At 43.1% G+C, this 27,899-nt stretch overlaps 1 protein-coding gene across 2 annotated transcripts in view; it reads left to right on the top strand.

Moving 5' to 3' along the window:
- The window catches only part of LOC120917293 (synaptotagmin-1-like), an 80,006-nt gene that overhangs the window by 23,576 nt on the left and 28,531 nt on the right, over window positions 1-27,899 (top strand). The window contains exons 1-2 of one of the 2 annotated variants that reach the window (XM_040328484.1): window positions 23,020-23,047; window positions 25,197-25,348. In XM_040328484.1, coding sequence (XP_040184418.1) covers window positions 23,040-23,047; window positions 25,197-25,348 — 160 coding nt within the window. In that variant the 5' untranslated portion in view covers window positions 23,020-23,039. Of the gene's footprint in view, window positions 1-23,019; window positions 23,048-25,196; window positions 25,349-27,899 lie in introns of those variants that run through there. The other variant, XM_040328485.1, reaches the window with a different exon arrangement.

Here is a 27,899-nt window from a genome sequence, read left to right as displayed (position 1 = left end):
GTCAGCAGTGCATAGGTCAAGGCATCGGTGGCAGCTTGTGAGTCGGTCGGGCTTCCCCTGCATCTCCTCCAGCCGTGCTTCCCCTCCCTCCTCCTAGGCCAATAGGATCGCTTCTCCTTTTGGCCAATCAGGAAATGAGTCTCGGGACCTGCTTCATGATTGGCCGGATAGCAGAATCGGTGTGAAAATAGTGAATATTCATTCGCTATTGTCAAACAACTGAGTAGGCTTAGCACGCATTGCTCTGCGCCCTGAGCCCACCATTTTTTATTTATTTTTTGAAGTTTATTTGAGCCTCAGGCTCTAATTGCATGCTTAAAAAAACAAAACAAACCATTGTAATCCATGTGTCTGGCACCCCGCATGTAGATTAGGGGGCCTGAGGCATGGATAGGGGGCGGCTCCCCCGCTGCCTGCATTATGGATCACCACTGTTCTGTACACAGAATGTGCACAGAACAGCCCATAATTTTCTGCTTGTGTGATTTGGCTTACTGATTTTCTCAAAAGTCTGCATAAAAAGACCAGTCAAGATTTCATGATAAGTCAGATTTCAGGCATCCCCTGCAACAAAAATGTAATTTTTGGTGAGATTCTCCCAATAGGAAATTGCGTCTAAAGGAATGCAGATCCAGCAGCTTTCCTCATGAGTCATTAGTGTCCTGCAGGTGCTGCAGCTGGTTGATGATTATAAAACCACTCTGATTAGATTCACTTTCCCACATGGATATAGACAAAAACACAGGGATTTCTTCAGAATAACAAAAGGTAGGAATTTGCAACAACGTTTTTTAAAATCCTTACAATGTACATTGATCACCCAGAGGGGAAGAATTTTTTTTTTTTCTCAACAAAAGTGTAGTTACTCTTCTTTCTTTTTTTTTTTTTTTTTAACAGATGTAGTTGCTCTTTTAAAATGTTTGTCATGTGGGCTGTAATTGGAGACCTGGATTATTTTGTGCAAGAGTTGGAGTAAGCGGGTCCGCAGAGGGCAATAATTGGTTTGCTGTAGACCAGGTGTGTACAACCTTTTGAAGATCGAGGGCTACTTAAGCGACTTCGTAACCAGTTGTGGGCCACGATGAGCAGAGTGGGTGAATGACCGGTCCGTGTCCACTCTGCATTCACAAAACGGATACAGACACAGCCCACTCTACTCTATGGGTCCTCTGATTCGATCAGATGTTTTTTTAGCAGATCGTGTTGGAGGTAGGCGAGTGAATGGAGGGAGGGTCCAATTGGGTCGGACCGACCATGTGAAAGAGGCCTAAGGCTTTTTACACTGTTGGGGGTAGATTCACAAAGGGCGTCCTAACTTTGCGGCGGCGTAGCGTATCGTGTTTACACTACGCCGCCGTAAGTTAGCGAGGCAAGTACATGATTCACAAAGTACTTGCCTGCTAAGTTACAGTGGTGTAGCCTAAAGCGGGCGGGCGTAAGGGTGCCTATTTCAAAATAGGCTGAGGGGGCGTGTTTAATGCTAATTTGGTTTGACCTGACGTGATTGACATTTTTTTGAAACGGCGCATGCGCTGTCCACCTACATATTCCAGTGTGCATTGCGGCAACGTACGCCGCACGGGCCTATTGGTTTTGACGTGGACGTAAATGACGTAAATCCCTCGGACGACTTACGCAAACGACGTAAAATTTTAAAATTTTGACGCGGGAACGGCGGCCATACTTTAACATTACTATTCCAGCTATTTGATGGAATATCTTTAGGCCTGATAATGCGTTACGTAAACGGCGTATCTGTACTGCGTCGGCCGGGCGTACGTTCGTGAATAGGCGTATCTAGTGATTTACATATTCTACGCCGACCGCAATGGAAGCGCCACCTAGCGGGCAGCCTAAATATTTCACCCTAAGATGGGAAGGCGCAAGCCGTCGTATCTTAGCTAGGTTTAAGTGTATCTCTGTTTGAGAATACACTTAAAGTTAGGTCGGCGCGTCTACTGATGCGCCGGCCTAACTCTTACTGAATCTAGCTAATGGTCTGCAGTCTACTCACAACATGGGTGCAGCGCAGTGCACCTGTGGCTTTCCTGCAGATTAGCTGCACTTTGCCATAGAACTCTATTATATCCTGCATGTGTGGTGCAGTTTCTAAAAGTGCACCAAACCTGCAGGTAATAACAGAAAGTCTATGGCTCAGTGCAGGTAACCCGCAGGTGCACTTCGCTACACCCGTGGATCAGCTTGAAAGCAGCCCAGTAAAATATATATATATATATATATATATATATATATATATATATATATATATATATATATATATATATATATATATATATATATATATATATATATATATATATATATATATATATATATATATATATATATATATATATATAAAATATATATAAAATATATATATATATATATATATATATATATATATATACACATTTACACACACACACTGACTTTAGTAATAAACTTGCCTTATAGTAACTGTCTTCTATTCAGGTATCGCTGGCTGTTGCTGTCCCAGGCAAAATACATTTGGTATCACTCTGCGATCAGCCTATGACAGGAGCTTGCTTGCTCTACCACTGGCTTCATTCACAACACTAATGTCTGGGATGGAAAGTCGGCAACCTGCGATCTGGGCTTGCCAACCCTACATCCCAGAGCAGTAGGTCGTGGGCCACATCAGAGGGCTCCGCGGGCCACTGGTTGGGCATCCCTGCTGTAGACAGACTGGAGCAGAGCTTCGGTTCATTGATTAGGAACTAATGACTTGTTTTAAAAATGTCATATATGGCAGTGGTTTTTGTAAACATTGGAACATAAAAGGGTTTATTTTTAAATGCAGTAACCCAAAGCAAGCAATCCTCTCTTACCATACAGCAAACCATTCCGAAGTAGGAAACTTTACTCTCCTTGAAGTTTAACTCCATACCCCTGCTTTAGAGATTGGTTTACATTGAACAGTTGATGACTTTTGTGGCAGTTTCAATCCATTTAAATTATTTCACAATCAAACCGTCTAGTGCAACATTTCTCAACCTTTTTACCCTGGAGCAACCCTTGACATATGTTATGGATCTAGGATCAACCTCTTCTATAAATAATTATACCTGCATTTTGTAATACCTTATCATGGTCACTAAATTGTGGAATGCTTTAAATAACTAAATTAAAAGGACCAATAAATAACTGTATAACAGAATAAATAAGATTGCATTCCTAGCATGTTTGATATCCCGGGAAGATCATTTTTCACACCCTCCTGATCTGTACAACAAGACTTAATGTGTTCCTAAACCCATGACCCTGCAATCACTACTGAATATCTGGTATCCCACAGTACAAAACATGAAAAAGCTAAATACCTTTTCTTATCAGCAGTATATAGCAGTCTTATGACTTCTATCAGTGTCTGGCCAAACACTGGTTAAATGTAAACTCCTCCTTGTAGGAGGAGTTTACATTCTACTCTGACTGTCCTATGAGGCTGCATGACTCCTGACTTTGTGTGGACAGTGCTGATTACATGCACCCTCCCCAATATAAAGAAACTCTCTAGCAATACACACCAAACTGAGCATGTGCAGAATGCCCCCAAGGCTCTATATTATCAGCAGATGGATTGGGAACAGTAAAAGGGAGGATCAGAGATGACGGATTAAACAGCCATTTAAACAATGTAGCGGATTAACCCCTTAGGTCCCATCGTGAGCATGCCTTACTACATATACAGACTGATTTTACTGTTGTGGGTTTAGTAACACTTTAAGTCACAGAGCCCAACCTTTTCAAGAGCGAGGGTAACTTAAGCTACTTGGTAACCAGTTGCGGGCCACGAGCAGAGAAGATGGATAACAGGTCCGTGTCCATTCTGCATATGCAGAGTGGACACGGACATGGCCCACTCTACTTTATGGGCCCTCCGATACGCCCAGATGGAAGGGAATAGATGCCCTTCTGTGTGTGTGTGTGTGTGTTTTTTTTTTTTGCGGATCGGTTTGGAGTTGGGTGGGTTTAAACACACAAGTCTATTTTTACATTTGCAGCTCCATAGAGGTGAATGAAGGGTCTCATTGGGTTGGACCGAAAGGGGCCTAAGGCTGCTTTCACACTGATGCGCTGTGCTTTACCCACAACGGTGGATGCAGAGCAGTACACCTGTGGCTTTCCTGCGGGTTAGCTGCGCTTTCTCATAGAATTCTATTATATCCTGCAGGTGTGGTGGACTTTCTGAAAGAACAGAAGTCTATGGCTCAGTGCAGCTAACCCGCAGGTGCACTGAACCTGCGGACAGTGGCGTAGGTTGTCAGCGCCCGGTGCAAGGCAAGAAATTTGCGCCCCCTAACTTGTTTAGCACTCCACGAGTCCCTTTCACTAGTACAGTAGTACTGACCAACCTGATTCTTACACTGACCACTACACTAATCTACTTAATTCCTACACTGACCTATCTGACCTGACCACTATCCTAATCTACCTGATTCCTACACTATACTGACCACTACACTAACCTACCTGATTCCTACACTGTCCACTACACACAAAAGTGGTCACTGTTTGGTTGTTAGAAGTTGCTGTACATAATTACTGCTTACCCATTGGTTGCTAGATGTTACTGCACATCATTACCAACTGTTTGCTAGAGGTTACTGCATATTATTATTGCTCACTGATTGGTTGCCAGAGATTAAAGTAGATAATTACTGTTCACGGATTGGCTGCTGAAGGTTACTGCAGATCATCATACTCACTGGTTGCTAGAGGTTTCAGCCCCCTGGTTGCTAGAGTATACAGCACATCATTACAGCTCACTGGTTGCTAGAGAATACAGCACATGATTACAACCCACTGATTGGTTGCTTAAAGTTACAGCACATCATCTCGCTGCCTGCACACCAGACTGTGGAGGTGATGGGACCCACCAATAGCCAAATTCTAGAACTAGTTAATAGCAATTAGGGTTGAGGGGTGAGCTGTGTAGAGTTCAGGGTTGAGGGGTTGCGCTGTCTATGGCATAAAGGGTTGAAGGGGGTGCACTGTGACGTTACCACACATAATTTCCGCTTACAAATTGGTTGTTAGAAGTTACTACAAATTTTTGCTCACTAATTGTTTGCTAGAGATTACAACAGATCATTATTATTCACTGGTTGCTGGAGGTTACTGCACATTATTAATGCTCCCTAAATGGCTGCTAGAGGTTACAGCACATCATTACAGCTCACTGATTGCTTAAGCTTACAGCACATCATCTGCACACCACAGCTTGCAGAGGTGATGGGACCCACCAATTCTAGAACTAGTTATTGGCATTGAGGGTTAAGGAATGGGCTGTGTATGGAGTGCAAGGTTGAGGAGTGCGCTTTGTACTGAATGCAGGGTTCAGAGGTGCGCTGTGTACGGCGTGCAGGGTTGAGGGGGTGCCCTGTGTACACCCCCCCCACTACTTTTGTCTGTGTGGATGCTTCATACTCCTCCTCTTGGCCTGGGTTTCCTCTAGTCCTAGGGTGGTCGGTGCAGGGTCAGAGTGCCGGGGCTTGTGTAGCAGCACACTAACGGGCACTAAGGCAGGACTCGGGAGAAGTGGCGGCGGAAGTTCGGGCTGTGGGGCGGGCTAAGATGACGGGCAGAGAAAGCAGAGATCCTGGTGTGTTGGGAGTATAATGGAGAGGATACCTCACAGCCTTAACTGCCCTCCTCCTCCATCCCCCCCGACGCACAGTCACTTCAATCCCTGGGATCGTTCATGGATAGTCTTCACTTCAGTGAGTCACTGGTGTCACCGCTGGAGCCTAAGCTGGGCCCTGGACTCCGACGGCAACAACAGGTCTTCTCTAAGCGAGGAGCTCTCGGTTTCCTAGGCTGCACAGCGCAGAAGATGAGCTGCGCCCCCTCTAAATGTTGTGCCCCCCCCACGCTACGTCACTGCCTGTGGATCAGATTGAAAGTAGCCTGGTAACCACTGCAGAATAGATTATAACAGTCTTGGCTGTTGCTGTCCCAGGCAGAGTGCACTTGGTATCACTCTGCCTGTGACAGGTGGCTCCATACAGGAAGTACTCTGTACTGCAGCCACTTGCTTCCTCTACCACCTGCCTTAGTGCCCGTTTAGTGTTCCTCCTGCCTTAGTGCCCTGCTATTTAGAATACAGGATCTCACGAAAGTGAGTACACCCCTAACATTTTTGTAAATATTTGTTTATTATATCTTTTTTCATGTGACAACACTGAAGAAATTACACTTTGCTGCAATGTAGAGTAGTGTATAGTTTTGTATAACCGTGTAAATTTGATGTCCCCTCAAAATAACGACACACAGCCATTAATGTTAAAACCACTGGCAACAAAAGTGAGTATACCCCAATCTGAAAATGTCCAAATTGGGCCCAGTTAGCAATTTTCCCTCCCTGGTGTCATGTGACTTGTTAGTGTTACAAGGTCTCAGGTGTTAATGGGGAGTAGGTGTGTTTTTGGTTTGGTGTTATCGCGCTCACTCTCTCATACTGGTCACTAGAACGTTGCCATGAGGTGCCATGTTGAACAACACTGAGGATCTGGAAAAAAAAAATTATTGCTCTACATAGAGATGGCCTAGGCCAGTGATGGCGAACCTTGACACTCCAGATGTTTTCAAACTACATTTCCCATGACGTTCATGCACTCTGTAGTGTAGCTGAGCATCATGGGAAATGTAGTTCCAAAACATCTGGAGTGCCAAGGTTCGCCATCACTGGCCTAGGCTATAAGAAGACTGCCAAGACCCTGAAACTGAGCTGTAGCACGGTGGCCAAGATCATACAGCAGTTTAACAGGACAGGTTCCACTCAGAACAGGCCTCACCAAGGTACACCGAAGAAGTTGAGTACATGTACTCAGCGTCATATGCAGTGGTTTTTCTTTGGGGAAATAGATGTATGAGTGCTGCCAGCATTGCTGAAAGAGGGTGAAGGGGTGGGGGTGGACGTGTCAGCCTGTCAGTGCTCAGACCATACGTCACACACTGCATCAAATTGGTCTGCATGGCTGTCATCCCAGAAGGAATCCTCTTCTAAAGATGATGCAATAGAAGAAACAGTTTGCTGAAGACAAGCAGACTAAGGACATGGATTACTGGAACCATGTCCTGTGGTCTAATGACCATGATAAACTTATTTAATTCAGATGGTGTCAAGCTAGTGTGGTGGAACCAGGTGAGTAGTAAAAAGACAAGTGTGTCTTGCCTACAGTCAAGCACGGTCATGGTCTGGGACTGCATGAGTGCTGTCTGCACTGGGGAGCTACAGTTCATTGAGGGAACCATGAATGCCAACATGTACTGTGACATACTGAAGCAGAGCATGATCCCCTCCCTTCGGAGACTGTGCCGCAGGGCAGTATTCCAACATAAGGACCCCAAACACGCCTCTAAGACAACCACTGCCTTGCTAAAGAAGCTGAGGGTAAAGGTGATGGACTGGCCAAGCATGTCTCCAGACCTCTGGACCCTTTTACATTACACAGCACCCTGCACCTCTGGGCCCCTTTACATTACACCGAACCTCTGCACCCCTTTACATTACACAGCACCCTGCACCTCTGGACCCCTTTACATTACACAGCACCTCTGGGCCCCCGTTACATTACACGGCACTCTGGACCCCTTTACATTACACCGCACCTCTGCACCCCCTTACATTACACAGCACCCTGCACCTCTGGACCCCTTTACATTACACAGCACCTCTGGGCCCCGTTACATTACACGGCACTCTGGACCCCTTTACATTACACGGCACCCTGCACCTCTGGACGCCTTTACATTACACAGCACCCCACAGTCTGTTACACATACACCCCCCTAACAGTTCTGGACCCCCTGCATGTAACACTGGGGGGAAACGTGACATGCGGCCCTATGGCCAGTCCGGGCCTGTCTGTGGGGCATCCTCAAATGGAAGGTGGAGGAGCGCAAAGTCTCAAACATCCACCAGCGTGATGTCATCATGATGAACGCCTTGCCCAAGAGGGTTAAGGCAGTGCTGGAAAACATTGGTGGCCACACAATATATTGACACTTTGGGCCCAATTTGGACATTTTCACTTAGGGGTGTACTCACTTTTGTTGCCAGCGGTTTAGACATTAATGGCTGTGTGTTGAGTTATTTTGAGGGGAAAACAAATTTACACTGTTATACAGGCTGCACATTTAGTTAATGTGGGGTTTTTTTTCCTCCGGTTTGCATGCATTTTAATGCTGGGGCATTGACAACTGGCATTAAAACTGGGCAGAAAGGGTACTTGATCTTATTTTGCTGTACCTCAACCCACAGAAACACTGGTGGAAACTTGACAATGGTACAAGGTCTTCCTGGTGCTCATTGTGCTTTATGGATTCTTTCCAATACTCCGGCAAAGAAAGGCTGGAAGAATGGAAATCCCGGTGCATTGTTTTCATCGTGTTACATTCACTGCCAGCATTTTCCAGGCTCAGTGTATTGTTGATAAACAGGTCGTTTAATTAGCAGTTGGTCGTCTACAATGGCAGAGGTCGGGGAACTATTACGGACTAGGAAGAGGGACTCCTCTGGGTGACGCATTGGAAGAATAAACTAAAGTTTATAGAAATAATGAGAGTGACACAGGAATGTCTAGAATTCCTGCAAAACCAGCACAGAGCAGGGTGTGAGCTTGAGGCGAAGCTCTGTGTGTACAGAATACGTTGCATTGTAATTGGTGGCAGGGCGCACACACCTGCTAAATACAAGATGATTGGGCAGATCTTAATGTATCCTGTCATAAGCTGCTGTCGATTCACATGGCTTACATAAACATGCACTATACAATCTTTTAGATTTACTAAGTGGACATACCAAAACAATTAAATCAATTTGTGTCGATGCAGGCATGCTCTGTCAAAATATATATAATATATATATATATATATATATATATATATATATATATATATATATATATATATATATATATATATATATAATATATATATACTGAAGCAGCAGTGTTGCTTAAAAAATTTGGATGGTGATAACTATGTTTGTACTGATATTGTAAATTGGGTCAAGTCCAACATAAATGAGCAATAGTGGCTTTAGATCAGCGGGTTTGTATTACTTTGTATGTGTGTGTGTGTGTGTGTGCTTTTAAATGAACCAACATTTTGTAAGGGGTGTTTTTATTATGTCATGTAATTTTTATTTATTAGAAAATTATTTTCCAAAGAGACATTACAGTAAGCGTTTCATGTTACAAACTACACTTTTAGAATTTGGCAATCATAAAAATATACAAAAAAAGCAAAAAACAGGCAGCCATCTCAAGGGAAAGAAAATAAGAAAAGTAGTAACCTTTGATAAAGCTAGAGAAAACAAATCCCTTCATGGAAAAATATAGTTAAAGTTACTGGTTATCATATGAATACGGAAATTAACTCAGAAATTAATGGGGTTTTCAGGGGTTGGGATTGGCCCCTTGGTTCCAGTAAAGGGAACTCTTAAGGCGTCAGCATACCAAGTCATTTTGGACAATTTCCTGCTCCCAACTTTGTGGGAACAGTTTGGTTATGGGCTCCTTCCTGTTCCAACACGACTGCAAACCAGTGCATAAACTGGGTCCCTAAAGACATGGATGAGCAAGTTTGGGGTGGAGCAACTTGCCTGGTCAAACATTCCCATAGACACACTCCTAAACCTTGTGGACAGCCTTCCCAGAAGATTTGAAATTGGTATTGCTGGAAATTGTGGACCAATGCATTATTGAACCCTACAGACTATGACTGGGAAGTTCATGTGCGTGTAAAGGCAAGTGTCCCAATACTTGGGGCAATATAGTGTATATGTCGTTTGCAAAGATGATACACAAATCCCTGCATCATTTTTTTTTTTCCCTCTCCCTTTACCCCTCCCCTTCCCTATCTTCTCCCCCACCCTCCCAAAAATAAATAACTAAACAAAGGAAAAGTTAAATTTAAAAAGAAAAAAGTTTTCTTACCATAGTGTTATTGACCGCCATATTAAATGATGGTATTTTGGACAAAGGATCAGGAAAAGCATGCCTTATATTTCACAGTTGAGGTAAAATGAATGACTCCACTCCAGGTTTTATGGAGCTCCTCCATATACATGATTCCATTCACTGCTCTAATCCAGTGTCCCACCATTGGTGGAGAGGAGAACTTCCGAAGTGCCGTTATACTGGCCCCTCGCAGCGTTGAGTGTCTTGCCACCAATTGGTGATATCTACCCCTTGAGAGAGTGCCAAGATATAACAAACATGCTGTTGGGTCCCGGTTAACAGAGAGGGCACACTTCTTGCCAATTGGGGAAAATTCTGGGACATATCCAGAAAATATGGAAAAGTGTTCCCCTTTCTTCTCTGCAGCACCAACAAATAGGCTTAACATTAGATGACATTCAGTGCACTTCTCTGGGGGACCTATACAATTAGTCAAAAGCTTGTACCCTGCTTTCTGCAGTTTCAAAGAGTTATACCTCGTACACATGACCCATTTACCCGTCGGGAAAATTGCCATGAGAGCTTTTGGTCGGGAACCCCCGGCCGTGTGTATGCTCCATCGCAGTTTTCCCAACAGGAAAACTGCCGGGAAAAAAAAGAGAACCAGTCCTCTTTTTTTTTTTTTTTTCCTGCCGGGATCCCCGGCGGTCTTTCCCGGCAGTTATCCTATGTGAAAAACTGCGATGGAGCATACACACGGCCTGGATTCCCAGCCAAAGCTCCATCGCAGTTTTCCTGTTGTGTAGGGGGAAAAACTTAACAAGCAGGTTCTCGGTTTTCACCTTGGGATTTCCAGCTGACTTTTTTTTCCACCGGGAATCCCGTATGTATGTACTAGGCCAGGGGTGTCCAAACTTTTTTCAAAGAGGGCCCGATTTGATGAAGTGAACATGCTTGAGGGCCGACCATTTTGCCTGACATTTTTTGAACCATTAAAATTAAATGCAAATTAACTAATACACTGCCCAACAAGAATTATCATGCCATTGTGGCTGTGTTTGGTCAAGAGTCTAAGGATGAGCTTGGGCGTGTTATTTGGATATATCGTATTTATTGGCGTATAGCACGCACCTTAACTTTTAAGAGAGAAGTTTCAGGAAAAAATATGTAATTTTAAATAAAGAAGTGCGAAGCAAAATAAGGGTCAGTGCAGATCAATGCAGCCTGATCAGTGCCCATCTGCAGCCTCACCATTTCCATGAATACAGCCTCACAAGTGCCATGAATGCAGTCTCACAATGCATGATGCTCGGGGATTTGTTGGGGGCTTCAAAAGAGATATATATCCAAATTACCACTGGGGCCGCATTAAACCAGAACGCGGGCCGGACTTTGGACATGCCTGTACTAGGCAATAGATTTATGCATAAAATAATAGATACAATTTGTTTGATCAGCTAAAAATCTTCTATTCAAATCTGTTTCCCATGCAGACATAAAAAAAGGGAATGTGTGAAAAGTCAGTCTTTTAACATTCTTAGGCATATTAGGTGGCAGCAGACCAAGCAAGAATGTAGTGGGTCAAGCTTAGTGTGTGTGTGTGTGTGTGTGTGTGTGTGTAAAAGCTTTTACTTCTAGCCAGAAGGGACATACCCTATCCCTGGACAAGTTCAGTACGTACAAATGAAATGGTGACCTGGGTGGTGTCCACATCCAGCAATGAGCTAGGAGAGAAGGATTAAAGAATGTAGTAGGGCAGGAATATGATACCAATAGAGAATTGTGCATTGCTTTTCCTTATTCCTTTAAATCCTGCATATAAGATTTATGTCCCTTGCCCCAATATTTTTTTTTTCCAAGAAATCTTTCTTTAATTCTTTTTTTTGGTTTTAAGTTGTTAGCAATAGCAACCTACATATAGAATCCTACATATCGCTTAAGACAACAAGACAAAGGACAGAAGTAAATCTCAGTCAGTAGAATTTAAGACCCAAAATAAGTGGCTGCCATGACATCCTAACGCCCAACCAGAGCTAGAATATCATTAAATGTACATCACTTACAAAAAAAAAAGACTATTTATAGAGAATACCCTGAACGTTTATTGTAAAGGGACGATTGTTTTCTTTTACACATAGATACATGTAAAGGTAATTTCCAAGTGGGACAACAAAGAAATGTATATAATGAAAGCAATTTAGTATGACATTGGGAGAAAGAGATCCTGAAGGCAATAAAGTTATCGGGAATTGCTGAATTAATCCATCCTCCTCCCCAAATCTTGTCTAACTTAGAAGGTACACCCATGTTGTCATACGTAGCTTTGTGAAATGGAAGGGCTTTATTTATTAAAGGGATTGTAAAGGTAATTTTTTTTCCCTAAATAGCTTCCTTTACCTTAGTGCTGTCCTCCTTCACTTACCTCATCCTTCGATTTTTGCTTTTTAAATGTCCTTATTTCTTCTGAGAAATCCTCACTTCCTGTTCTTCTTCTGTCTGTAACTCCACACAGTAATGCAAGGCTTTCTTCCTGGTGTGGAGTGTCGCACTCACCCCCTCTCTTGAGGGGGCGAGCATCAGAGTCGGGACGCTCTCTACATTGCAGATAAAGGACCTGTGTGTTAGTGGGCATCCTGACTCTCCTGCTCGCCCCCTCAAGGGAGGGGGCGAGCACGACACACCACACCAGGGAGAAAGCCTCACATTACTGTGTGGAGTTACAAACGGAAGAACAAGAAGTGAGGATTTCTCAGAAGAAATAGGGACATTTAAAAGCAAAATTGAAGGACGAGGTAAGTAAAGGAGGACTGCACTAAGGTAAAGGAATCTATTTAGGGATTTTTTTTTTTTCCTTTTTTCAACCCCTTTAAAGCCTTCCAAGCAGATATGCAAGGTGTAGAGGTCTTCCAGGAAATGATGAACTGTAGGTATCTGAATAGGTGTGAAGTAGGCAACTTACAGAAAGATCTCAGCCCAGAATAACAAGGCTATATTTTGTCTAAAAACACATATATTTTGTTCTTTCCAAATTTAGTCTATATTACCGGGTAGGGATAAGTATAGAAATGTGGATTTTTCCACAATGAAGCGTGGGGTGAGGCAGAGAGAGATCCACTGGATACTGCTCTCCATGCAGCATATCAGGCTCTGAAAGAGTGCATGGAAACTGTGAGTGTGTGGGGACTTTAGTCCTCAATGCACTAGCCAACCGCCGCCACACGCCACCGTCCTCCCAAGACAATGCAGCGTCAAAAGTAGTTGTCAACCATCGGTGGGTAAAGATTAACTGACCAGCCAGAAAGTATTTATAAAATAGGGTACAGCTAGGTCTGCCAAGGTTGCAGTAAAACCTGATTCTGGAATTGCCTCCCTGCCAAAGAAAAGCTGAGATTAATCAATCGAATATTTTGAAAATGGTTTTTGGGTTTCATATGGGGGAATTTGGGAACATGTATAGGAAGAGGGGGAGAATTTTTATCTTTTTAAAAGGATTTTATTTTCCCAATTAGAAATAAGGGGTGATGTCTCCAAGCATGTCATTTTATGTTTGAGTCGCTATTATTATAAGGGAAACATTGAAGGGTTTTAAAGTCAGAAACTGTATTGGCGATAATAATGCCAAGATATTTCACTATGTCCACCCATTGGAGAGAATGTTCAGTGAGTGGTCTTAATGCAAGAGGAAGGTATGTGTAAAGGCATAATTTTTGGATTTATGCCAGTTTACGTTAAGACCTGAAAAGGTGTCAAAATTGTTTAAGATAGATAGACAGGACAGCAGACAACGATGCTCCAGAGTCGCAAAGGAAAAGCACTAGGTTATCTGCATACAGGGCTGTCTTTTCCTGAAGACTACCTACCTAGATGCCTCAGACCACAGAAGATGTAGGTAAAGCTAAGACTATGGGCTCCATCATGAGGGTGGATAATCCTGGTGACAGGGGTCAGCCCTTCCCGTTGTCCCTGCAAACTGGGAAGAGTTTGACACCCCATCATTTATTAACCGCCACTGAGTAATCGTATGTAAAGAACCCAATGAAGAATAGGGGGCCAAAGCCAATCTTTCGTAAAACTACATTGATATATATTTCGCCTCTTTCCATTCTCCAGTGTCCACATAAAGGGAATGGTTGAACAGCACACTATCCTGTATGAGTGGTTGAGACTATAAAGGCTAGATTTGGTTATTGGTACATGTAGCTTTAATAATAATACACATCGATCAATGTGATCGATTTATAAATGTAAAAAAACTCTTCAGAGTTGGGAAATATGTTTTGTGGAACAGCACAATAATGTAAGTACGAGTCCAATAGAGTGGGTGCTTTTCTTTTGAAAGGGGACTGTTCTTTGATTCAGGCATTTGTTTAGATAAAAGGACAGTATATCCCTTTTTTTCCTGATGTCTTATGTCTCTATGTACGGTATTGTTACCATACAACAGTCACCTAATAAGACCCAGTTTATAATCCAAAAGATGTTTTAGAAGTTGTAAAAATCACGGTATAAAAAGATTATATCTTAGGCCTCGTACACACGACCGAACATGTCTGCTGAAACTGGTCCGCGGACCAGTTTCAGCAGACATGTTCGGTCGTGTGTACGGCCGACCGGACAAATGTCTGGCGGATCAGACAGGTTTCCAGCGGACAAATGTTTCTTGGCATGCTAGGAAACATGTCCGCTGGAAGCCTGTCCGTCGGACATGTTCGGTCGTCTGTGCGACTTACCGGACATGTCCGCTCGGCCGAAAGCCCTCGCATGCGTTGAAGTGATTCGGCGCATGCGTGGAAGCATTGACCTTCCAGGGTCGTGCACGTCGCCGCGTCATCGTCGCAACCACGTCACCGCGTTCTCTGTCCGCGCGGATTTTGGTTTGATGGTGTGTACAGCCATCAGACCGAAATCTACGAGCGGACATGTCCGATGATGTGTACGAGGCCTTAGAAAAAGCTGTGAGGTTTTAGCAATGAAATGTGTAATCTAAATGATAAAATTCCTTTTTAAATTATGAAATTCCTTTTGATAATCGAACTCTATTTTATTAATATTTAAATAATTGTGCTAAATACACACACATAATAATTTTAGATGGATTTTCTGCTTGTCCGTCCAGCACATATTCACATTCTTTTTATATTTTTTTTTTAATCCAACAAAATTTTATTTAGTTTACAGAGGTACAAAGTATGCACACATTCTTTTATATTACACTATTATTGGTTTTACAACATTTATTATGGATGTTCACAGCAGGACACACATTTGAGGTTTATCTATTTATTCATATGGAAGAGGTGAAAAAATTCAGTTTGACAAGTTTCTTGACACTTTGATTTGCTAACTAGGGAGTTAATTGCTAACCTTTCACCTTATTTAATTAAGCATTTGTGTGTATACATACCTGTATGTAGGCGCCAGTTTTTTGAGTTGTGAGTAAGCACCCGACCTTGGTGTGAAACTTGTAAGCTGATATCTGTAGTTCACCTTTTGTATCCAAAACAGGCATGATGTAGCTTCCCAAGGGTTTAAACATTGCTATGTAGCCTGATCAATGGCTTTTACCTTTACTGGCCATTGTCAATATGTTTTTTTATTTTTTTTTGTAACCGCTAGTCCGGCATATATTCAGTGATTCTTAAGTGTTGGCATCACTGAGAAGGATAGTAACTTTAGAAGGTAATCAAATGTATTCATGACCACTGTGCAGCTCCCCTTGCCCACTGGCAGGATGGTAGTACTCAGATGTCTACTAAGTTTTTTGAAAGCGCCCCCCACTCTAGTGGCATCAAATTGGAAGGAGGTGCTTTGACACTGGATCGGACCCTCCAGAGTCATTCAGCCTTTTGTACTGGTATGTGGTTGTTGTGGATAGAAGATTCAGGAGTTGTGTGGTGATATCCACTACAAGGACACATCAAGTAGCTACAGCAAAGTTCACTTCCTTAGCTCATACATATGTTTCTGGCTGTCTAAGGTTCTCCAATATATTCTAAGAATCACTGATCTCATAGATGCAGAGGCGGCTCTAGGCTTTGCGAGGCCTTAGGCAAAACTTCATAATAATTTAAGGACAAGAGCCTCTTCCCCACAACCCTGTCCAGTGGTTGTAGAGGTCTGCGGGCAGGGGGCTTATCGTAATCTGGAAGCCACCTTTAACAAGGCGGCCCCCAAATCCTGCTCTTTAATAACTAAGGGGCGGGGGGCACCCGGTGATGTCACCTGGTGAACCCGCCCTTTGTGACGACATTGACTGAGGGTATGCTGGGTCATTGACGTCACAAGGGGTGGTGTCACCGATATTTACTGGTTGTTAGGAATGCTGGCGGCCCCGCTCCTGAGTCAGGGCACATAACGCTGCCTGAGCACATCAGCGTTAAGGTCCCCTGTTCCTCAAAAGTGGGGAAATGCATCGGGCAAGTTAGGCGGCCGTGAGGCCCCTGTGAGTGCGAGGCCCTAGGCGACCGCCTTATTTGCCTAATTAAAGAGCCGCCTCTGCATAGATGCTAGGAATCCCTGCAAAAAGAAGATGGGTACAGACAATAAGCAAATTCACAATAAAACCAAATTTTGTCACATGTTGTCCGAAGGTATTTAGCCTCGGTACACACTAGAATATGGAGCGGGTAACCAGTTTCTTGCACGGCACTGACCTTGCAATTTCCAGTGGGTGTTAGTGCAATTTTAACGACGCCCCAAACACTGGATTGCATGGTACAAAACAACCATGCAATCTGTAATTAAAAAGCATATCATCACAGAGTGGAACTGTGGATATAAATGCAAAGTAAGACAGTGCCACGTCCCGATTAGATTAAGTTGTATAAGAATAAGTTGGCAGATGATGGACTTTATAGGCATAACACAAATTTAAAAAGATGTACATTTATTTAGGAAAAACAGAGTATTTCAAAACATATATAACATATTGGCCGCTAATAAAAGGACCTTAGAAAACACAAAGAATATGGTGACACACCACCTACAAACCAAAAAAGGTACAATATATTTTGGAGAGAAGGACACCGAGGTCACTTCCTACTGGTAGGTATAGATAGACGTATAATTTATAGAAGGCGATGTGTCATGTACAGCTCGGCTCGACATGTTGCGCGTATTGAAAGGACGCTTCTTCAGGAGCTTATGGCGTGTTATTCTAAAAAGTAAAAAATTAGAGAACAGGCGGAGAGTATGGTTGGACCACATCCAAATTCCCAAGGATTTGTCCTCAGATGGTTTCGGGAAAACAATCTATGAGTACAAATTCTCGAGGGATTCTTGATTGAGATGGTAACAGAAAACTTTTCAAAAGAGAAGGGAAGCGGCCTATTGCTGGACAATTATAATGTTTTTTTTTTAGAAAATAATTATGGGCAATCCCACTAGTTACAGGTTTACATTAATCCAGAAAGAAACGTTCCAGGAGATGTATCCTTAAGATTAGGATTTCCCAGGGTTCTCTGCCTGTGGTGACAGTCTTAGGGTAGAGGAGATGGCTGACGCAGTGCATTCTCAAAATTGCTGCATGCACGACTTTGTTTGCGGTGTAATTTTTAACCACTTAAGACCCGGACCTTTAGGCAGCTAAAGGACCCGGCCAGTTTTTGCGATTCGGCACTGCGTCGCTTTAACGGACAATTGCACAGTCGTGCGACGTGGCTCCCAAACAAAATTGGCGTCCTTTTTTTCCCACAAATAGAGCTTTCTTTTGGTGGTATTTGATCACCTCTGCGGTTTTTATTTTTTGTGCTATAAACAAAAATAGAGCGACAATTCTGAAAAAAATGCAATATTTTTTACTTTTTTCTATAATAAATATCCCCCAAAAAGATATAAAAAAAGAATTTTTCCACAGTTTAGGCCAATACGTATTCTACTACCTATTTTTGGTAAAAAAAATCGCAATAAGCGTTTATCGATTGGTTTGTGCAAAATTTATAGCGTTTACAAAAAAGGGGATAGTTTTATTGCATTTTTATAAAAAACATTTTTTTTTACTACTAATGGCGGCGATCAGCGATTTTTTTTTTTTCGTGACTGCGACATTATGGCGGACAATTTTGACACATTTTTGGGACCATTGTCCTTTTCACAGCAAAAAATGCATTTAAAATGCATTGTTTAATGTGAAAATGACAGTTGCAGTTTGGGAGTTAACCACAAGGGGGCACTGATGGGGTTGTGTGACCTCATTTGTGTTTCTAACTGTAGAGGGGTGTGGCTGTAGGTGTGACATCATCGATTGTGGTTCCCTATAAAAGGGAACACATGATAGATGACAGTGCCACAGTGAAGAACGGAGGTCTCCCCGTTCTTCAGCTCCGGGGACCGAACGCGGGACTCCAGCGGTGATCGGGTCCACGAGTCCCGCAACCATGGTCACGGAGCTTCGGACCGGGTCGCGTGCACGTACCCGCGACTGGGCTTAAAGAGCTTACATATACGTGGATGTGCCCAGCCTTGCCATTCTGCCGACGTATATCGGCGTGAATGGGTCGTTAAGTGGTTAAGCAATTCAAAATAAATTGGCTCAAATTGCACCGCACTGAATCGCATGTGAATTGTACGATAATGAAGCGCGGTTCTTGTGCAATTCATAGTGTGGACCTAGGCTTAGTGTTTTTGAATAGGAAGTACATTCCTCTGTGACAGATCAGATAGTATAATTTTTCAGTGCAACTGTAAATTCAAATGTTGCTAACTTACTCAAAAAATGTACCAGAAACATGATTGTATTGCCTTTACTAAAGGCACAAATCCCAAATAATATTTGTAGCTAAAGTGGTTGTACACCCTTTACAACCACTTTAACCTACAGGTAAGCCAAGATTAAGGCTTTACTGTAGGTGCTTGAAATATCTCCCAGACCTGCACGGTCTAGGAGATATTTGCAAATCGCCGTAGGGCGGTTTATTCTGCGCATGTGCCAGATTTAGAAAGGGCACGCTGTGCCGTTTCTATCTCGGGTCATGCCGTTTAAAGGCGGCTCCTGCGCACGTGCACGGGAGTGACGTCACGTGACTCCGGCCAGTCACAGAGCCAGAGTTTGCGGCCCCAGAAAGAAGAGCGGGTGAAGAATGGACGCTCGCTACTAGAGAGGAAGACTGGGACATCGCAGGCTTCTTCTGCAGGTAAGTGTCACATAATGGGCTTCTATGCAATGCATAGTAGTCCATTATGCTTTACCTTTGCAGGGAAACAAAGGGGAAGTAACGCCCATCAGGGTTTACTTCCTCTTTAATGTTGTTAAGTTTTTTAACCCTAACGTTTTGTAGGTACAATGTTAGTTAACCCTTATTTTTTATTAACTGCTTTACTCCCTTGCTTTACTGTTGTAAATTCATGTTAGTTTTTGTAGCACCAAATTAAAGAGCTTGGGGGCTTCTCCTTGACTGTAAGAGGATCTTGCCATGGCACTGAACACATGGGGCCATATTCTCCTAGATTTCCCGCGGGCGGCGCGTAAGCCATTTACACTCCGCCGCCCCAACCTACAGGAGCAAGTGCTGTATTCCCCAAACACTTGCTCCGTAGTTTGGGGCGGCGGAGTGTAAATGGCCCGGCGTAGCCACGCGTATCTCCAAGGGGGCGGCTTCTATTTAAATTAAGCGCGCCCCCGATTCTAACGAACTGCGCATGCGCCGGGCTTAAAATAGCCCAGTGCGCATGCTCCAGTTCTCGGCGTAAAACGTCAATGACGCCGACGTGTGCGTCATTGACGTAAAGTCGTATTCAAGAACGACTTAGGGAAACGACGTAGCCGACGGAAAAACACGACGCGGACCCGACGCCATACTTAACATGGCCTACGTGGGACTTGCGTAAACTTACCCCTCATATAGCAGGGGTAAGTTTACGCTTACGCAAACGACGTTAGCGACGGTTACGCGACGCAAATTTGTTCGGGAATCGGCGTATCAGGCTCATTTGAATAAACAAATGAGACCTGAACGTAAACGCCATCTAGCGGCGGGCGGAGTAATTACATTTAAGATCCGACAGTGTAAGTGACTTGCACATGGCGGATCTTAAGTGTATCTATGCGAAAATGATTCTAAGAATCAGTCGCATAGATACACGGGCCAAAAAAGAGATACGATGGAGTATCCTGAGATACTCCATCGTATCCTTACTCAGAATATGGCCCACAGTACATACACTCTGGGAGAACAGAGAAGCGTGTTTTATGGGCACATGTACTGTATAGACAGGCAGACCACAGTACATCTTTATAAACTCTTTAGCTAGGACCAAACTGACCACATTTTCACTCCAACGTTGCATGAAAATATCCTAAGAATTGCTTAATATGTGTAAATTGCAAAACTATTCAGTCATATGGGATCACAAGACAATTCTGAACACACATTAACAGAATCTTCTGCAATAAGCGACTAATGTAGAAACGAGTGAGCATAATTGGCGGAATTGAAGACAAAACTGGGAAGTCGTATGCAAAATTGCTGCCAAATATACTTTAGACTCGAGTGCTTCTTACCTTTTCAAGTATGTTTGCCATGAAAACATCAGTGAATGTCAAGTGCTGGGGCAAACTGTTTTCTGCTCTCGTGAGCAGTTGGCAAAATAAAATATTGTCTTTGGAGATGACTGAACTGATTTAGAGGTTTTACCCGGAAAACATCTGCAGTGAATTTCAGCTTAAACCACCAACAATCTATAAACCTAAACCACTAACAATCTGCAATGTTTTTTCATTTTATTATTGGTTTGTGTAAAATAAAAATGCTCCACATATACTAGCCCAGCACACGCGCCAAACGGGGGATTTACTAAAACTGGTGCACACAGAATCTGATGCAGCTGTGCATGGTAACCAATCGGCTTCTAGGTTTTATACCTTCGTGTTCTTTCACCTTGATGTATCCTATGCATCAAGGTAAAAAAAAAAGTCTGACACTGACAGGCCCATCGCCCTCCTGTTTTACTCAGCTGAGCCCTTCGTTCCCTCGGCGGAGACGTGCTCTACCTCTCTGGCCGGAGTTCTCGGCTCGTGATTGGATAGCAGCGCAGCCATTTGCTCCTGCTGCTGTCAATCAAATCCATTGACGCTCGTGGCGGGGGGCCCACATGTGTAATGCCAATATCATGTGAACTTGCTATCTCTGAGAACAAATAACTGTTCTCTCCAGCATAAAAGACACAACTGAGCATGTGCAGGTTGGCTATTGCCTGTGTGTTAGCTGGCCTTCCCAAGCTAGACATTGCAGGATGATAATGGTGACTTTTTTTTTAAAGTGTCAAAATAAAAAATTTTAAGTAAAATTAACAATTAAAAAGTAAAAAAGTGCCCCTGTCCCCGTGTGCTCGCAAGCAGAAGCGAACGCATACATAAGTCCCGCCCACATATAAAAATAGATTCAAACCACACATGTGAGGGATCGTCGCGAACGTTAGAGCGAGAGCAATAATTCTAGCCCCAGACCTTCTCTGTAACTCAAAAAATGTAACCAGTAAAAAAAATTAAAGTGTCGCCTATGAGGATTTTTAACCACTTAACCCCCGGACCATATTGCTGGTCAAAGACCAGAGCACTTTTTGCGATTCGGGACTGCGACGCTTTAACTGACAATTGCGCGGTCGTGCGATGTGGCTCCCAAACAAAATTGGCGTCCTTTTTTTCCCACAAATAGAGCTTTCTTTTGGTGTTATTTGATCACCTCTGCGGTTTTTATTTTTTGCGCCATAAACAAAAATAGAGCGACAATTTTGAAAAAAAATAATATTTTTTACATTTTGCTGTAATAAATATCCCCCAAAAATATATATAAAAAATTTTTTTTTCCTTAGTTTAGGCCGATACGTATTCTTCTACATATTTTTCGTAAAAAAAATCGCAATAAGCGTTTATTGATTGGTTTGCGCAAAAGTTATAGCGTTTACAAAATAGGGGGTATTTTTATGGCATTTGTATTAATATATTTTTTTTACTAGTAATGGCGGCGATCAGCGATTTTTTTTCGTTACTGCGACATAATGGCGGACACTTCGGACACTTTTGACAAATTTTTGGGACCATTGGCATTTTTATAGCGATCAGTGCTATAAAAATGCATTAGATTACTATAAAAATGCCACTGGCAGTGAAGGGGTTAACACTAGGGGGCAGGGAAGGGGTTAAGTATGCCTGGGTGTGTTCTTACTGTGGGGGGGGGGGTGGCCTCACTAGGGGAAACACTGATCTTCTGTTCATACAGTGTATGAACAGAAAATCAGCATTTCCCCCGCTGACAGGACCGAGAGCTGTGTGTTTACACACACAGCTCCCGGTCCCCGCTCTGTAACGAGCGATCGCGTGTGCCCGGCGGCGATCGCGCCCGCCGGGCACACGCACGGGAGTCGGGGGCGAGCGGGGGGCGCGCGCGCGCGCCTCCGGCGGCGCGCACGCGCCCCCTAGTGGCGGCTATACGATAGGACGTATAGCTACGGGCTTTCGCCCAGGAGAGCCGACCTGCCGCCGTATAATGACGGTGGCTGGTCGGCTAGTGGTTAAGTACCGAAGTTTGGAGCCATTCCACGAGCATGTGCAATTTTGAAGGGTGACATGTTAGGTATCTATTTACTCAGCGTAACTTTATCTCACCTTATGGCAGAAAAATTGGGCTAACTCTGTTTTATTTTTTTTTAAGCATGAAACTGTTTTGTTTTCTTTCCCCAAAGAAAAACGTGTTAAAAAAATTGCTGCGCAAATACTGTGCGAGATAAAAAGTTGCAATTATCGCCATTGTATTCTCTCTTCAAAAAAAACATATATAGTGTTTGGGGGTTCTATGTAATTTTCTAGCAAAAAAAATCTGATTTTTACACGTAGGAGCGAAGTGTCAAATTTGACCTGGGCGCAAAGTGGTCAAGTTCCACAGCGAGTATAACAAGCATGCTATGCTGCATATACAGACTGATTTTACTGTTGTGGGTTTAGTAACACTTTAAGACTCTACACAAAAGACTGGGAATAACATTGGATTGGCTATTCCACATGTTTTCCTGTCAGGAAATGATTTCCTTCCTTTTTCTTTCTAACACAAATGCATTTCGGCCAAAACATTTATACGACTAAGACAAGACATTTTGAGAAGTTGTGGCTCGCCTTCAATGAATAGGTACAGTTTGTCTATACATACATTTTATATAGTAAAGATTTGTTGCTAGGAAATCTTTAGGGTGGTGTAAATGATAAAGAATGCAGTGTGTAGATAGACAGATCTAGTAAAGCAGAGGATAAAAGCATTGTCAGAACTGATGTACTGTTGTACCTTGTTGCCTGGGGAATACCTGTGATGTAGCCGAGGGAGCAGCCATGAAAGGGCCAGTGACGTCAAGAGGGCCAAACATAACCTCTGTTCCCTTTCTATTTCTATTGAACTTAATATGAGAAACGCTGCTTCTTCTGTATAAAATGTTATGTCCCATCTTCTTTTCTTTCTGCCGTTAGAGGCTCAAGAAGTAAACTAAGCAGAGGCAGTGGGGCTGATTTACTAAAACTGGAGAGTGCAAAATCTGATACAGCTCTGCATAGGAACCAGGTTTTATTGTCAAAGCTTAATGGAACAAGCTAAAGTTGGAAGCCGATTGGCTACCATGCACAGCTGCACCAAATTTTGCACTCTCCCATTTTAGTAAATCAACCCCATTGCATCTGCCTAGGTTCACACTGCTGCGAATTCAAAATCGCAGTAAAATGCGCAATTTTACCGCGATTTCTCGGCCGCGATTTTGCCGCGATTTCGGCCGCAATTTAATGTAAATCGCGGCCCGAAATCGCAAAAAGTAGTACAGGAACTACTTTTTGAAATCGCAGATGCGGCGTCGCACTGATTAGGATAGTGCCATTGCCGACAATTGCCGCCGATTTGAGATGCGATTTGACATGTCAAATCGCATCTCAAATCGTTCCAAATCGTACCCAGTGTGAACCAGGGCTCAATGATAATTATATTCTGGATCTTTTTTTTTATTATTATTAATTGTATATATGAGGTTTTGAGTTATGTTATGTTACTGTAATAAATCTGTAATAAATTAGGTGCATTTTGCCTCACTCTATGGGTGAAAATGGACTTATTATTTAAATGGTGCCAACAGTTTACACAGAGCTTTATAATGTAAAAGGGGGACAGTACAATTACAATCAGAGGCGGACTGACCATTGGGGCTCTCGGGCACTGCCCGGGGACCCCATGCCACTAGGGCGCCCTATCAGGGTTGCCAGGCTCAATAAAACCAGGGACAGTATGTAAAAAATCTGTATTTTTTTTACATCTGTCCCTGATATGTCTAAACCGACATGCTTTTGATGTGAAAATCCTGAGATTTTAGCTGCCCTGCCTCTGCACTGCCTCCTGGCGTGGTGGCCATCTGTAAGCCTGGGGGCCCCTTAATCTTCTATTGCCCGGGGGCCCCATAAGTTGTCAGTCCACCCCTGATTACAATATAGTTCAATACAGCCCTGCTCATGGAGCTTACAATTTATAGGGAGGGGGAGGTGGTACAAAAGGTAATGACTGCCGGGATGATCTGATGGAGGTAACTCGGGTACAGTTCTTAGGTGGAAGGGGGGTAGGCTTCCCTGAATAAGTGAGTTTTCAGGGATGTAGCTACACCTCTTGTCTCTTACCATTTCAGAAAAAGGATGCTGGAAGAGCTAACTGATAGAAATAGTCACATAATTTGTAATGTTTCATATTTGCCATTATATGCCAAGTGTATTTTAAAGGGGTTGTAAAGGTTTGTGTTTTTTCACCTTAATGCATTCTATTCAAAACACCTTGCACTGTCCTGCCCCCCCGAACCCCCGTTACTTTCCTGAGCCCCGAACTTCCGCGGACGCGATCCCGCGTCGTTTTCCCCACGGCTCTTCATTGGATAGATTGATAGCAGCGCAGCCATTGGTTCCTGCTGCTGTCAATCAAATCCAATGACGCGGCCGGGGGGGGGGGCGAGTCATACACTCGGCGGCTATGTACGCCAAGTGTATGACACAGGAGCGCACCCGCAAGGTAACCACCTGGGGAGAGAGCTTCCCAGAGGGGGTTATCTATTGCAGGGAGGAGCCAATAGAGCCGCCGTGGGACCCCAGAAGAGGATGATCGGGGCCACTCTGTGCAAAACGGACTGCACAGTGGAGGTAAGTATGACATGTTTTTGTTGTTGTGGTGTGTGTGTGTGTGTGTGTGTTTTTTTTTTTTTTACGTGAGCCTTTAGTATCACTTTAATGCTTTTTTTTTTTTTTTCCTTTTTTTTTTTTTTCAGGTACGGTGCGCTGGAAGAGGAACTCTTCCTCTCTCCAACAATAATCATGGCTAAAAGTGCAAATACAACTAGCCCCACTGTAGCCAGCACCACCTTTGCTCCAGCTACGGGGATCTGGGGATGGATAGAGAGCATTTTAAATAAAATACCTTGTAAGTACTGCAACTTTACTTCTTTGTAAATGCCTTCACATGTAATCTGCTGTCTTTACATTTTATATACTGTTTAGAACTTTGAGATGGTGTTAGATTTTTCCTGTTTAACACAGAGTGTGATGTCTGGGCATACAGCCAAGATAGCTAACATTGCTGATTGGAGGAAAGGAACACACAACCTCTCATCATAGGCAACGACTCTCAGAGGTGTTTTGTAATAGGGCCAGCTCCCTGCTAATCTATTTTAGCAACCTCCCCAGACAGAAGATTCAGGCTGCTTTTGTCTAAAGTGTCTAACAATTTGTCAGGAGTTATCAGGCTGATAACAGAGGAACAGTTCAGGAGAGAGCTACGGGACTTGGCTCATTGAAGAGAGATAACAAAATACTGCAGATGTATGTGCCCAGCTCAAATTTCATGAATCGGGTTTACATCCACTTTATTGTTAAGCACCAATAAACTATTCATGAGTACATTTTGTTGCTAATGTGCACAAAACCAACACCTACAGAGAATATGATGTATGGCTTTGGTGAGAAAATAATTATACCTGAAAAATGATTCACTCCAAATTCTCTACCCCCTAACCCTAACTTTATCCTAACCTCTAACCCTAAAGTTGGCAATGTTTTAATTGATTTTTAATGACTTTTCATCAACCAGGAATTGCAAACACACGCATGAAACTAAGCAATGTACCGCCCACAAGTTCCAAACTGGTTGATTTTAAAGTTAAAACTGAGCAATAAATGTAACCACTTCCATACAGGGCACTTACGCACCTTCCCGCCCAAGCCAATTTTCAGCTTTCAGCGCCGTCACACTTTGAATGACAATTGCGCGGTCATGCCACACTGTACCCAAACAAAATTGGCGTTCTTTTTTCCCCACAAATAGAGCTTTCTTTTGTTGGTATTTGATCACCTCTGCGATTTTTTTTTTTTTTTTTTTTGCGCAACAACTAAAAAAAGACTGAAATTTTTTTTAAAAAAAAAGTTTTTATTTTTTTCTGTTAATTTTTTTGTAAATAAGTACGTTTTTCAATTATGGGCACCGGTGAGGTGGCACTGATGGGCACCGGTGAGGTGGCACTGATGGGCACCGATAAGGTAGTACTGATGGGCACCGATGAGGTGGCACTGATAGGCGGCGCTGGTATGCGGCACTGATGGTCGCTGGTATGCGGCACTGATGGGCACTCATAGGCGGCACTGATGGGCACTCATAGGCGGCACATATGGGCACTCATGGGTGGCACTTATGGGTGGCACTGATGGGTACTTATGGGTGGCACTGATGGGTACTTATGGGTGGCACAGATGGGCACTGATAGGTGGGCACTGGGCATGGATTGGCACTGTGGGGTGGCACTGATGGACACTGTGGGTGGCACGTCATATGACGTCCAGTCAGGATTCTACAACCACTTTGCCGCCGTCAATCTGTCATTGGTGGGCGGCAAGTGGTTAAAGATGGACAACTGCAATCAAACTGGAATGGAATTAAACAGAACAAAATATGGCAATCTCATAGAAAGTCATCAGATTGTTTGATCAAGGCCACTTTATTCCATATTTCGTGGTCAGTCAAAATCTGTTTTTGTCTTCGATTGCCTTGAATTTTTGACAAAATGGAAACAAAATTTGATTGCTCAAATTAGTTCTAAACCAATTCCCAAAACCTTCACTTCTCCTGAAATGAAGTAACATTTTTGACCTCTAAACCAATCAATAAATGCTTATGCGATTTTTTTCTTACCAAAAATATGTAGAAGAATACGTATTGGCCTAAATTGAGGAAGAACCTTGTTCGAATGCAGAATCTCAAAGTGGCCTGGTCTTTGGCCAGCCAAATGGTCCGGGGCTTAAAGGGGTTGTAAAGGTGTGTTGTTTTTTTTTCTAAATAGGTTCCTTTAAGCTAGTGCATTGTTGGTTCACTTACCTTTTCCTTCGATTTCCCTTCTAAATGTTTTTTTTCTTTGTCTGATTTTCTCATTTCCTGTTTTTCCTCAGTAAGCTTGCCCCCATCATCCGACCTGTTCTGGCTGGGGGTTAGTCAGCCAGAACAACTTACTGAGGAGGAACAGGAAGTGAGAAATTCAGACAAATAAAACAAAGAAAAAAACATTTAGAAGGGAAATTGAAGGAAAAGGTAAGTGAACCAACAATGCACAAGCTTAAAGGAACCTATTTAGAAAAAAAAAAAAACCTTTACAACCCCTTTAACTAATTGTAAAGCAGAGATCCACCCTAAAAAAAAAAAAAAAAATGGTCAAAAAATTTGATTTTTTTTTTTATATATATACTTACCAGAAATGGCTGTTACTAGGCAGATCGTTCTAATATGCCGCTTCCTCGTCCGGGATGGTCTTTTTTCTTCTCCTCCTCGCGCTGCCTCCTGTGAAATGGGGAACGGTGTCTTCTGAGACCTTGTGTGTGTCCCAGGAGACATCCGCACATTCACATAGCGCCGTGCGACTCGCACATGTGCGGTAGGGAACCGGGAAGTGAAGCCGCAGCGCTTCACTTCCTGATTCCCTCACCGAGGA

This window comes from Rana temporaria, chromosome 11 (assembly GCF_905171775.1).
Source record: "Rana temporaria chromosome 11, aRanTem1.1, whole genome shotgun sequence".
Lineage (NCBI taxonomy): Eukaryota > Metazoa > Chordata > Amphibia > Anura > Ranidae > Rana > Rana temporaria.
Note: the sequence above shows the minus strand (reverse complement) of the source record. Positions and strands in the feature narration are given on the sequence as shown.